Source organism: Parasteatoda tepidariorum, chromosome 9 (genome assembly GCF_043381705.1).
Source record: "Parasteatoda tepidariorum isolate YZ-2023 chromosome 9, CAS_Ptep_4.0, whole genome shotgun sequence".
NCBI lineage: Eukaryota > Metazoa > Arthropoda > Arachnida > Araneae > Theridiidae > Parasteatoda > Parasteatoda tepidariorum.
This window is the reverse complement of record NC_092212.1, coordinates 41836268-41850960: the sequence shown is the minus strand read 5'-3', so window position 1 is coordinate 41850960 and position 14693 is coordinate 41836268. Positions and strand designations below refer to the sequence as shown.

Below are 14693 nucleotides of genomic sequence, written 5' to 3'. Positions count from 1 at the left end.
CGCGTGAATATGAATCGTGATATTAGATCTTAAGAACGTGATAAGACAAATTTAATCACGATATTAGTTTTAAATTGAGTAAATACGAAAATCAATGTTTAATATTACAAAAGCGTGAATATGAATAGAGACATTCGATTTTATACTCGCATGTATACGAATCGCGATATTAGATTTTATAAACACGTGAATACGAATCGCGGTATTGATTTTAAAAACGCACTTTTTAAATCAGCTGAATATGAAAATCGATGTTTGATATTAAAATCAAGCGAATATTAATCGCGATATTAACGTATAGTTTCAAATATTAAAAAAAAAGGCAAAAATTCGACAAACTAAAAAAAAAAAAGAAAAAAAATGGAGGGAGAATTACATGCATATAAACGTCTTGTTAACGCGATTAAGCATAAGTTTAAAATTTTAAATCACAGTGAAAATTTGGTTAGATTAATAGTTTTGATTCACGTAAGTACGCAAATCAATGGTTTTGAGAAACGTGAAAAATCACAAGACCTGCTCCTAGTTTTTAGACATGGAAGGATAATATGAGAAACCTATAATTCCGGGGCACACCCAGAATACAATTACCTCTGCTCTAGTGGCAGTTTGACTGACTACAATGTGCTTGAGGTACAATGTACGTGATCAATTACTTTTTCCTTTTTTTTTTCTTTAATATTTTTTTGTGTTTACAAATAGCATTAGTTTAACTATAATTATAGTTTATTTTTAGTTATTAGATATTTTCTACATTAATAATCTTTATAAAAAATTCTTATAAAATTAAAGAAAGTTTGATTTTTTATTACTAAATTATTTTTGTTTAGTTTTATGAACAATACTCTGAATGATAACTATAATGAAAATTTGAAAACATAAATTATTTTGCATCTTGCACAATTAATAAAAGATTATTGTGAAGTTGATCTGCCGTGAAATATACTTCATTAATATTCAAAAAGATATTTCACTCTTCTGAAAATTTAGAATCATACTAATCACATCTTAACATTTTATTTTTTTTTAAATTGGCAAGGAAAATTGACAGTAAACTTTGGTATTTTAATGTATAGTCTTTATAAGAATTAATTTTTTATTTTATTCGATTAATTGTGCAGAATTCTGTAAAGGCTTCTTTTTTTTAGCTGTCTATAAAATAAAATAAAAAATGTTTCAAGGTTGTAACACACAACATTAGAGAAGGAATCACTTTCACATTTAACTTTTCAATATTGTAATCACTGTTTATTAATATTATTATTTAATTGAAAGATTGAATTATTACTGTAATTTAAGTATCATGTAATATGTAATGACTAAAGAAATACAAAAAATTAATTTTTATTTAAATTAATGCTATTTGTAAATAAAGAAATCTGTCTTCAAAAAAGGAAAAATACTGTAGTTTAAATGTTAAATAATATTTATAATTAAATAAAGCTATATTTAAGTTAATACTTTGCAAACAGAATAAATCTTTATCAAAAACAGAAAAAGAAATTAAGTGACCCACAGCACGAATCAAATCCTACATGTCTGCGATAGGCCCTGCCGCTAAACCACTGCTCCAATTACATCATAAGATTTTATTAGTATATAAAGTGTACTTAAATTTTCAAATGTTTTTTTCGCGGCTCCCTGGTGTGTTTTATTACTTTAAGAGGTGAACACCCTTAAGATATACTACTAATATACCATCCCAATGTGAATTTCCCCAGACGTATTTATAAATCTGATTATTAGATCATTTTGTCCAAACTTTAAAAAAAATTTATTAATTTAAATTGTCCAAACAATGTATTATGTATTTAAATTTTTTAAATCTTATGTGCTTTAAAAAAATTTTACTCTTATAAAATCTTTTGCTTCCTATGTTATAACTATAAATATTTTACCTGATTAATAGCAGGGTGCTTAGCCAAATCTTTCAACAAAAAATAAGCACTTTATAAGTACTTTTTAAGCACTATATACATAATGTATATTAAGAAAATGCAAAATAATTTTCAAAAACTTTACATAATCACGATAAAATAACTAGTTTCTGACTAAGAACTCTTTTCTTGATTATATTAGCCACCATCAAAAGATAAAGAGAATTTTCGGTTCATAAAATGAGGGTGGAAATTAAGTAGTTGAATATATCTAGCAAAATGCAGCAGAGTTACGCATGAGAGTGCTAGAATCTTACCGAACTCAGCTCAGTAGACGCACATATGGACGCGCAAGTATTTCATCAAGCCTGTAAAATTATTGCCGCTTTCATACGCTATGGACCGACGATACGCAGAAATGGATTGTGGTTGAATGAATCGTGAAAACGTTGAACAGAACAATGTGAAAAGCATGCTTTTGCATATTACGTGCTTAAAATCCACATGGTAAAGAAGAAGAAAAATCTCATCTTCGAAAAGGGAAAATTAAGCACTTCTAAAAACACTTCATGAAAAAAGCACATTTANCGAAGACATGCCCTCACAATTTTGATCCTCTGCAGAGGGGATGGCACCCCGCTTCGGTAGCCTGACGACCTGCACGCTCATCTTCGAAAAGGGAAAATTAAGCACTTCTAAAAACACTTCATGAAAAAAGCACATTTAAGGGCTTTTAAAAAACGAATATCAAAAATAAGCACTTTTTAAAATCGCTAGGCACCATGTAATAGTCATCTTCTTAGAATATTTAAATGATCCATAACTCAACAAATAAGACAAAAATTTTAACAAGTAAGCAATGAGTTTCGGATGTTAGGGTTTAACGAAAACTAACTAAGGATGTTGTTTAATAACCTTATTTTATAGTCTATCATTAAGATTAAGAATTGCATAGGAATCCATGCCCAGAAACGTTGCTAAAGGAGCTTTCCTTTTTATGAACTATTTCTTCATTGTTTTTAAATTGGTACTTTTATTTACTTAAAATATCTTAATTTCAAGTAAGTTTTTTGTTTTCTCATAATTGTTAAAAATTTCATTCAAATAAGCTGCAAAATGGCTATTTAATGATTTATTGAGTTAGTTGCCTAATCATCAAATTTCGACTAACTCAACAATCTTGCCACATTATTAAATTACAATAAAACAGTTAATACATGCTGAATAACAGTAAAACAGTTAATACATGCATTTTGACAATAATAATAAGAAAACATAAAATTAAGATAATTCAGATAAATGAAAGTATCTACTCAAAAACACACAAAGAAACATGTCAGAATAGGGTAGCAGTCCTAATGGAGTATGACATTTCTGGCAATGGGTTTCCATGCAATTCTCATGATGTGCCCTAGCAATCCATGGTTAAAAGTTTGTCACAACATTTATGAAACACCCTGCATAAATTAATTTAAGTTATAAATTATATTACGTTAACATATAAAATAAATGTTTAATATTTTTTGCAGATATGTCATATAGAGAAACCTCAGCTTCTCGTCAAAGCCGTCCAAAAACTGCCAACATCATTAAAGATGAGTTTGAAGATGATGACATCGGTGCAGACCTTTTACCTGATTGAAGCACAACCTTCTACAAGTTAACAGCACCACGCACATCTAGTCACTGTCATTTTACAATATGTGCAATTTTTTTTTTATTTTATTCATATAGATTTTCTATGCTTAAAATAAAGTGAAAATTTTAAAATTATGCTTGATATTTTCGATAAAAATATTCTAACACTTTTTAATGAGTTGTGGAATGGATATTAAAGGCAACATATCAATTTTAACATTTAAAACTGTCATGTATTTGATAAAAAGAAAGGTTAGTGTTTGCTTAAATTAATATATTAATATTATATTATTAATATTAATATATTAATTTAATCTTGTAGCTTTCAAAACAATTGAAAAAGAAAAAATTCCAAACTTCATTAAATTTCAAGCTCATCTTTCTTGATCCAAACTTTATTAAATTTCAACAGTTTGACCTAAAATTGATGTTTTCACTAATATTGGAAAGAAGGGAACAATGATATAAATACTGTAAACTATTTTATATTAAAGATATTGACTAAATTTCAAGATGAAATTCTTATGGTATTGAAGAATTTAATTTATGTTTTGTTTCATTCTATCCTAATATAAAAAGCACACCAATGAATTCATCTTATGTATTGTCATTTCTTTTCATCAACTGTTTCTTTAGTGTTGTTTATTTTCTCATCAGAGCCATCAGCTATCTCTTCATTCATGTTTTTAAATTTAGATCGAAACAGTGGTTTGACCACATTCCCCACTCCCAAAGTGTCCAATACATCTTGTCCTACATTTTTCTTGTTCTCTCTCGGAACGAAGAGCTCAAAAGCTCGGAAATATGTGACTATGTTTTGTACATCTTCTGATTTCATGGAATAAGTTTTTGCTATAGCTTCTACTGTATGCTCTTCTGGGTCATTTTGATGCTTAGCTAAAAATTCCAAGACTTGCCTAAGTGTGCAGCGTCCTCCTGGTATAATACTGGGTTCTTGATAGCCAAATGATGGCAAACCAAGCTGGTGCCTTTCTTGTGGTAAAGGGCGACTTCTTGTTTTAGTATCCTGAAGAAAAAAAAGTAATTTTCAATAGGTCTTATAAATTCTAAAATACATCACTTTTTATTAAACAATTTTCAAATATCTTTATTATGTAGCTAGAATATGAGCTTTTCAATCTTATGTTGCTTTTCTTGCGTTAATCTTTTGAATATGGTGTTTACCATGCTTTATTTTGGTTGAGTTGCAAGCAAAAGGTAAACAAGATTCGTTTATCTTGAAATCAACCTTGTAACTTAAATGCTTAGAAGAACAAAAAATAGTCTAAAGCAGTGATTCTCAACCACTGTGCCGCGGCACTTTTGTGTGCCGCCAAATTCTTAAACTGTGCCGCCAAGCATTAGAAATGATACAATGAAAATTATAATGCTTTTTTTTAATTATGAGTAAAGTTTAAATTAAATAAAAGTGTATATATATATATACTATTTATAATTTTTCACGCTTTAACCGAGTAAACATCTTAGTCAGCGATTGTATTGTCTCTGACAATCTTAAGATAAGATGGAAGTGTTTAAATTGTATATGACACAGAATTTTAAAAAATGTTGTAGGAGCTAATCATTAAAGTAAGCTATACAATTAATAACAAATTAACAAAGGATAACTAACAAAAATTAAGCTAACAATTAATAATTAGCAAAAAAACTAGTTAACAAGAAATCACAAAAAAATAACAGTTAATAACTATAGAAAACAAGCTGACAATTAGTAACTAGCAGAAAAATAAATAACTGTTACTAACTTATAAAAAAATGGGTCCAACGAAATAATGAATACCTTAATAAATGTGCTTTTGAAGTACATATTATTTAATTTCACATTCAAAATTATGATCACAAACTATTTAACACAGTGTAAAATAGGTAATTAACCAACTTTTAATCTAATTTTTTTCATTGTGTGCCGTCAAATTTCGAAATCGTTAAAAGTGTGCCGCAACAAAAAAAAGGTTGAGAATCACTGGTCTAAAGCATAGATTTCTAACTAAAGGATATTGCCAAAAAAATGGTACTTCACATAATAAATATAAAACATTTACGAGTGCACTTCTAAAGCCTTGTAATTTTAAGCTTAACTTAAAAGACAATGAGTTTGGGGCTTCTATAACTAAGATTCTTGAGGTGAATTCTTAAATTAAATGAATTAATTATAACAAAATTTCCACGGCAATTTCAATTATTAGAATTATGTTCGTTTAATGGGTCTAAAAATATTTCTGGTAAAAAAATTTAAAAATTTTAACAGAATGAAACCATTTACCAACCCTCAATAAATGAAAGAACACTAATTATGACGAAGTTACACCATTTTAAAATTAAGCTAAACTTCATTTGGAATGGATGAGTAGAAAAACATGATAAATGCTCTCAATATAATAAAAATATTTCTTCACATTTTTTGACAAAGAAATCTGCAAATTATTTAAATTTCAAATAATAAATAATTTGAAATTTAAATGTAAACTTCAAAATAACTAGATATGAGTATAAAACTAGGATTGTAACGAATATTTGGCCACTATTCAGTATTCCGCTCCTTTACCGAATATTAGGCTAAGTATTTTTTTAGGAGGAATTTGAACAGATTTAAAAAAGAATAATCTAAAATCGTATTTTTTACTATACATTCATTGAAATAGTTGTAACACATATTTGATAATCCGTAAAACTTGTTCATTTATGTTCTGAAAGACAAATGGAAAAGCGAAACTTGAAGAATTGAAACTAGATTACTTTATACCGAACCATAAGTTTTGTAATGCTGATTTTTTTTTTTATTCAAGAGAGTCTATTTTGTCATTTTTTCAAACCTTTTTTTTTTTTAAGAATTGAGAACTTTTTTTGTTTATTTCGGATTTGCTTTTTTAATTATAGTGCAGCATTTTAATGAGCGTTTCTTATAATTATAGTGCAGCATTTTAATGAGCGTTTCTTATAGACTTAATTCTTTTATTGTCACTTCTTTCCTGTACAGTAATACAGATAACAGGTAAAAGTGTGATTCTCAATGTTAAAATTACATGTCAGAACTAAGAACAATTTTTTGTTTTTTTTTGTTTCACGTTTTCTCTTTATCCACATTTTAAAAGAGGGTTTTTAATAAACATTATTCTTTTATGGTCTTTTTTTCTTCTTCTAAAAATACAGCAATGTGAAACAGTTAAATTGAAAGCTTTAACAAATAAATTTTTTGTTTGAACACTTTAAACAATTTTAAGTTTGGTTTCTATCTAACTTTTTCTTTTTTAAAAACATTTGTTTTTTAAACATTTTTATTGTGATGCAGCAATAAAGAGGGTTTCTATTAGACTTAATTCTTCACTTTTTTTTTATTTATTTGTTTTTGAAATTACAGTTATTTTAAGCAGATGTTTAGCTCTAAAATTTTCTTTCAAAAACTAAGATCAATTTATATTTTTTCTGTTTTGCTTTTGTATATAATCTTTTTTATGGGCGTTTTTATGATAGCACTGCATTTTAAAAAGCCTTTCTGATTGACTATCTCTTTTAACATTTTATGAATAATTTTTTTCGAAAAATATTTTTATCGTTAAAGTTTTGTTTTAAGAATTAAGAGGATGTTTTTTTTTTTTATTCCCTTTTTCTTCTTTTCAACTTTACCAATTTTATATATATATATATAGCAGTTACTCAGTTTATTTATTTTAATATCTAATAATCTGTTATCTTAAATATTTCTATTATAGTTTTTTTTTCCTTTACTTCATACCGATAACATAGCTAAGTTTTGATTATTTTCCAATAATGACTAAACTTATTTACGAATAAAACTATGTATATTTATTTATAAATGATTTTATATATAAATATAAAATCATTAATAATCTTTATTAGTAATTTTTTAAAAAAAAATGTAAAAATTCGGCCAAATTACTATTTATTACAGCCTTATATACAACGCTAATGATATTTGCCAAATTGTCTTACCTCTTCAACTACTTCTGAGTTCACTTTGACTATTTTCAATCGATTCAACAATTCAAGATCTTTCTTCTCCAGTTTTTCCCTTGCATTAACATTTCCTTAAACAAGCAAAATAAAATAATATCTATATAAAAAACATAACTTAATTTTTGGTAAGAATTGAAGATTTTAGCATAAAAACATCTAACATGACATTTTGAAAAACACTCAAATTTTAGGTAATAAGAACACAATTGCAGTCTTATAAACCCTCAATGGATTTACAAAAAGAGTTTCCCCTGAATCTGGGATTTTTTTCGTATTGACCACTAGTCAGATTCAGATTTACACTGTTGTTATAACCATGGTCCCAATCAGCATTCTGTTCATATTGCTGATAGTTCTTAAAATTCAATTTAATGTACTATTAAACACTGAAAAACTACAATATTATATTCAGAAAAATATTTTTGTCTAGTTTATATATTATAAACTTGACGAGTATTTTCATGAAAATCCATATTCGAATAAGAAACAATATTAATTGCCACCTAATTTTTAACAAATTGTTTTTCAGCTCCGTAAATAAAAAAATTAGAATTTTTTTTTTTCAAATTTCTAAATTGTGTAATTGAAGGACTTTTCAAATAGGGAAAAATAAAATAGCATTGCTCATTGTAAAAGTACATTTTGAAATAATTAGCCCCCTTTCCCCCAAAATGCCAGGAATCAAATTCTCAAAATACATTTTCACACAGTAATTTATAACTATAATATATTAGTCACATACTAAGCAAAAAAGGAAGAAAGTAATTTGATTTGTAAAAAGTAGGTTTGCCCCTCCGCCCTCCATTAAATATTTTACACAATTATATAAAGTAATTATCCAATTAGAAAATTAAGCAAAATGATTCTTACCTTATAACAGATACAGGATGCTTTTACCTCATCTTCATTTAATTTTCCAAAAATTAGTAAGAAATAGTCTACAATATTTTGAAGTTTAACACTAGACTGTTATGTACAATTACATTTTAAAGGTTTCTTAATACAATTGAATGTGAATTTATTCAGACTTAATAGCAAAAAATTCAAGCAGAGTGTATCTATTTGAACAGAATAAATTCCCATTCTTAAAAAAATCAATCAAATGCAACTATTTTGTGCTAATTAAATGTAGAATTTTATTCTGGATGTGCCAAAACAGGCCGACGATTTTGAAAATCGAAGGAAAACTAAATTTATTCTTACTAGCTTTCAAAATTAGTTACTAAGTTTGTCAATAAACAGACCTGGTGAGTAAAAAAAGCTATAAAACAATGATTTCAAAAAACCAAAATTTTCAGCAACCGTGTGATAATTTAAGATTAAAACTAACATATAATTAAATATATTAACATATGATATGCCTGTTCAAACATTTTCTGTTGGAATGATCAAAGTAAAAAAACATTGTTTATTGCTTTTCCAATCTGCAGTGCCATCTGTCCACAAACCCAACCTAACAACCCAAAAAATTCTATTTCATTCAGTTTTTGCTTTTTCAAACAGTCTAACTTTTGCAGGGCTGATTGTGCTCCGGAAAAAATCCGGATTTTTCGCTAACAGTGATCCGGAAGTTTCCGGAGATCCAAGATCCAGACATTTAAAAAAATCATTGATCACAGAAGTTTCGGAAATCAAATTTTCAAAGGTGGAACTTAAAAACACAGTTTATTTTATTTGTTGGTAAGGGAGAGCCAGAGAGATACTTTATAAGCTTATATTCATGATTAATATTAATTTTTTATCAGTAAATAATTGTTATAATCATAAACTCAAGAAAGAAAGACATATTTTTAAATTTTAAGTACTTCTCCAGGTCATCATAGGTATGTGTAAATGGTATAGGTATGTGTAAAATCTTAAATATATTTTAAGTAAACTAAGAAATATTGAGAAAAAACCTTGTTTAAATTTTTTAAAATTTATTTTTTTTAACTCAAGAAATTTTGACTTGGGCGCACAATTACGCTTTTGGAACATCTGATAGAACAAGACATAGATGTGAATTTATGGCTCCACACAAAGGTTAATGCGTAAAAATAAAAGGAAAATAAAATTTCACTGGTGGGGCCTAAGTTTGCAAGACCAGCATTTAAATAATTTTTTGCATATATATATCTGCATTAAACAATTGTAAGATTTTAACGTATTAGTGTTTTCCTAACAATAAGGTGGTAACTTATGTGCAAATGCTTATTAATATAATAATGATAGGTGTTTATATATCTTAAAATATGTATCACTCTACTGCTAATAAGGTCATATGTATTAAGGTAAATCTCCTAAAGAAAAAAATTATTTTCAAAATGTTTTTAAATATTAAAGCAGCAGCTTAACACAATATATATATATATGTGGCGTAACTACCACTACAAAAGTTTAACATCATTCACTAGTATATAAAGCATGCTAACTTGATTCTAACATGAGGTACCTTTTGATAGATGACGGTTGGCATGGTCGATAACCCCGCCCCCCACATATATATACACAGACACATGCAACCACTTTTGAATACAAAAAAGATGTTCCAGCACTGCAACATACATGTTTCATAATCATTCTTAATATTTTTTTAGAATTATAGTTTAATAAAAGTAGAAAAATATACACCTCAAGGGTTACATTAATAATCCCAAAACTGCCTCGTTTTATAAATTTTTAATAAATTTTATTTCATATTAAATCTTGAATTTATAAATTTATTTTAAAATAGTTTTGGACCACTAATTTCAAACAAATTAATCATATAAATCAAACCTCCATAATGTCAACTCAAAGGAGGAGAGAAACTTGGTTCATGTTATCAGCTCAGAAATGTTTTGATGAAACAGACATTTTTTATTATCTATATATATGTAAATTAATATATACTTCATTTCAATAAATGTTTTATTTTGCACTTTATAGTAAATTAATAACTTCTATAAATACAATTAATTTAAAAATAAAGTAATAAAGGGGAAAATGGCGTAAGGTTCGCTTTTGTTTAAGTACACTTCTTGATATCAGACAAAATTCAAAAAGTGTACTTACTTTTGGCTCTCTTTTTTTTTCTTCAAATTCTGTAAAAGCAAATAAAAAAAAATATTGAAAAGTAACTAACCAATAAGAATAAACTGATTTATTAAACAAATTACAAAGGATTACTGACAAAATCTATAATAGCTCGTAGTTTTGACTTTTATTCGCACATGCTTTCCAAGTCTTCTAACTTATCATCTGTATCCAAAAAATTATTTGAATTTTGCACTGCAAAAGAATGAACAGTTGTAATTGCTTTGTAAGCATTTATCGGAGGAAAGTAAAGCAAAATATTCGCCAATGAAACTTAAGAAAAAGAAAAAGTTTAGCTTCGCACCTTCTCACTTGCAGAAATGCAACTCAGCAATATAAATTCCTTAGATCAAATTACGAAAGTATGGGAGAAATGAATGTCTTATGTTGAACAAAGGATAAATATGAGTGCCCATTTCTCAAGAATTTCTTTACATTCACATCAATAAAATGAAGAAAAAAACTATTCATATTAGAGTAAAATAGTAGTTCTGTTGTTTCCTGTAATGCCCTTTCCCCCTTATTGGTTTCAATTTATACAACGCTTTCATTGACTTCGGTATCATATTAGAGTAAAAAAGGGGCTTAAGTTGTTTCTGTAAGATAAAAGAAATTCATGTCAAGGGTGTTCATGTTAATGAAGTTCGACTGTATATAAGTGCATGATAATCATATTAACGTTTGTGTAGTTCTTGGTAAAATAAATAAAAAGGTTTTCTACCAATATTTTTTATTTAATTTTCTTAACTTTACCACTTGGAAAAATCACCCCTGGAAATAGTAAAAGTTGGCAGGTATAAGTGCTGTAAACTATATTTAGAGAAACATTGTCAAGATTTAAAAACATTAAAACCTAACAAGTAAACAACAAAACTTGCTGCCATGATTAAATTAAAAAGAAAAAACACTTTAATTTATGTCAAAAATATTTGCTAAAAGCTTGAATTTCCATAAAGAGGGTCACTGAACACTAATGGATTAATCATTTAACTTGAATAATTCAAATCATTTTTTAAATATCAAAGTTACTTAAATTGCTGGATTATCTACTATAAACTTCTGACACCATAACAACATTAAGTATATAAGCCAGATACTTTAAAATAAAAAGTACACACAGAAAGACAGACTAATATTTTATGTTGTACTTTTATTGGCAACAAAAACTTAACTCTATAAACAAATCTACAAGTACACAAATTTACATTCAATGAACAAGTATTCTAACTGCACAACAAATAAAAATGAATCTGTTTTCAAACATATTTGATGAGAAAAATAAATATTGAAATAGTTGTAACACCATTTTGCTATGAAAGTTAAAATGTGATGAAAAATAATATAAATTGAAAGAAATATCAATCAACAAATTGTGCGTGTATTTATTAATTTTGTTTTTACTTTTCTTACGAAATAAAAAAAAATTTTTGCATGAAAAATAGAGATCAGTTAACTGATATATTAAAAAGAAGTAAATAACAATATGAATTAATTTTATTCTTCAACAAAAGTATTTAAAATAATTCAAAACACCGTCAAAAGTATAAAATTCATAAACTTTACTTTCATAGATTTTGCTTAACAAAATTAAATACCTAATTTCATGGAGAATTTAGACCTGTTGATTAAAGCATTATAAATAAAAATTGCTTAATCTTCATTTAAATGCTATAAATATAAATTTTTACAGCATTAATATACCTGCTTACTTGCCTGGTTAATTAAGACCAATCAATGAATACATTGAAATTTATTTTAAAAAAATTGCCATGCAAAGCATTGTTTAAGTATTAAGCTATTTCTCTTATCCAATTAAAATGCCTTTGCACGGGAAACTGAAATTGGTTAAATAACAATATTAAAAGACACAAAATGATTTAATTTCAATGTCGGAAAGTCTTGTCTCCAAGAAAAAAAAGTTATAAACATTGTAAAGGAAAATCAATATTAATGGGAAGAAAATAAATTGACAACATAGAAAAATTACTATTTAAATTAATTCTATTTTAATACTTGTTGGTCTTACAAGTTATCAAACATGAACTGGCACAAAAAACACTGTTGAACATCAATGTGAAATTCATAACACCTAATTTTCTTTTAAGTCAATTAACACACAGAAAAAAGTTTTTCACCAAAAACTGACCATCACATTTATTTTGAAATACATCATAATTTATGATACTTAGGTTTTTAATAATAAATTTTAACAATAAATCAGTCTCAAATAATAAAAAAATTGACCTAATACAATATTATACAGAAAAGAACTTTTAAAAGAACAAATACCGTTTTTTAATAAAATAGGGATGTGATCAGTAAACATTATAGAAATGCCTTAAGTTCATAAAGAGGTGATTTTTATTTATTTATAACAAAAACATATTTTGAACTTTAATTATAATGAGCCGTTTTAATTTCCTCAACGGAAAATAAAGTCCTTATTACATTAATACATCTCAAAAACACACCAAAAAATAAGTGGCGGCATAACCAAATCATTTTTAAGACAAAATTTTGACTTAATTTAGTAGAAAAATACAAAAAGAAAAATAGAGCACTGTCTGATAACAAAAACTATTTAAAAGTTATGTCGACAAAATCATGACCACAAGAGAATTTTTATTTATGAATATGAATGCATACAGATATGAGTTTGACACATTAATAATAAGGACTTTAGCACCAATGTCATTTAGGAACACTCGTATACATCTATGATATTTACATGGGGTATGAAAATAGAACTATAGATAGAGGCACTCTTTTAAAAGCTTGGAATATGAGACACGTCGTAGCTAATTTGTACAATTTTAGACAAATTATTTGAGCAAATTGTCACACATCTTTTTAAATTTCAAATAAAATCTTTTTATTTAAAAAATAATAATTATGGCAAAAAATCTATCAAAATATTCAAATACCTACATAAGAACCTTCGATGTTTTAATGCATGTAGTAAAAAAGACTACCCAACACTGAAATACATATTTCAAAACCTTTACTGCTTAGTTTTTAGTTGTGAACTATTTAAAAATAAAATAAAGGGTCTTTAAAATAAAGGAACTTCCCCTAAAAATAGCTTCAAGCACTATTTTCAAACTATTTTATTAGTAAATTCTAATATTTTCTACAGAAAACTGACTTAAAATCAGTAAAAAAAAATTTTTTTAGGTCCAATTTTAGGTTAATTTAATATAAAAAGTATATACACTATACTACAATAATAAATGGATGAGACACTTTCAATAATTGACATTTTTTTTAAATTTTTCAATAAAATACTTAAAAAGACTATTTTGTTACTTTAGAGGTATTTAGTCCATGCGATTTTTTATTCTTAGCAATATGATTTAGCACTTTCAAAGGTTTGAGGGACTGACTATAAATTAAGAAAGAAAACAAGTATTATTGTATATCCTATATTAGCAAATCAAGCAATAAACTTGTCACTTGTATCTATAACTTTGATCGTTACTTGCAGTAACTGCATAAAATTTTGTAAACCTAGCTTACATAGTTACGGAAATATAAACATTTTTATAAATATTTTTATTTCGTTTTATGATTTTTTTTAAATATTTCATGTTTAAATAAAATTTAATAAATATTTCAGGAGGAATTTAAAATTTACAAAATTATTCTTTTAAAACCTGGAAAAAAATCATTAAAAACTGCATAAGATATTTAAAGTAGGTCTTTTATATAGCGCATGAGTGAAAAAATTTAGATTTGTTTTTTCATAATTTTGTAGCGAATTGTACTTGACAACTAATGAAAAAAAAAAAATGAAAAAATTCCTGATTCGAATATCTTACAAATTTAACAAGTTTCAAGCAACTAAGCAGTTTTTGTACTTTTTAAAAGAAAGCTAAAAACGATAAGGGTTTTTGTTGAAGTTATATTTTGTTCTATTAAACAAGAGTGATTCAAAATAACACTGACAATGTAAGGGGATCTTCCACCGTGAAAGTATATTTAAGGTATTATGTTTTGAAATTTTGTTCTATGAAACAAAAAAAAATTTGAGGGAAACCCCTTATCAATTAGAACCTTTTTTTTTAAGTACAAAGGTTTCTTAGAAAACTACTTAAAACTTTTCAAATTATTAAGATATTTAAATCAGAC

At 26.4% G+C, this 14693-nt stretch overlaps 2 protein-coding genes across 2 annotated transcripts in view; one reads left to right on the top strand and one right to left on the bottom strand.

Moving 5' to 3' along the window:
• LOC107438448 (intraflagellar transport protein 88-like protein nompB) overlaps positions 1–3650 on the top strand; it is a 43613-nt gene extending 39963 nt beyond the window's left edge. The window contains exon 25 of the mRNA XM_043050163.2: positions 3407–3650. Coding sequence (XP_042906097.1) covers positions 3407–3519 — 113 coding nt within the window. The 3' untranslated portion in view covers positions 3520–3650. The remainder of the gene's footprint in view (positions 1–3406) is intronic.
• Positions 3651–4122: 472 nt separating this feature from the next.
• LOC122270897 (protein NDUFAF4 homolog) lies at positions 4123–10070 on the bottom strand. The gene is made up of 3 exons (XM_071185801.1): positions 9923–10070; positions 7488–7582; positions 4123–4542 (listed from the first exon to the last, which is right to left on the bottom strand). The coding sequence occupies exons 1-3, from the start codon at positions 10068–10070 to the stop codon at positions 4123–4125; spliced, it is 663 nt and encodes a 220-aa protein (XP_071041902.1).
• Positions 10071–14693: the final 4623 nt, after the last annotated feature.

What these genes read in the sequence shown, in the direction of transcription:
- LOC122270897 (XM_071185801.1), bottom strand. Translation starts at nt 10,070, where the DNA reads ATGATTATGAAACATGTATGTTGCAGTGCTGGAACATCTTTTTTGTAT. An exon ending in GTACCTCATGTTAGAATCAA is followed by an intron (nt 7,583 to 9,922) that starts GTTAGCATGCTT and finishes TGCTTGTTTAAG; the next exon opens with GAAATGTTAATGCAAGGGAA. An exon ending in ACTCAGAAGTAGTTGAAGAG is followed by an intron (nt 4,543 to 7,487) that starts GTAAGACAATTT and finishes TTTTTTCTTCAG; the next exon opens with GATACTAAAACAAGAAGTCG.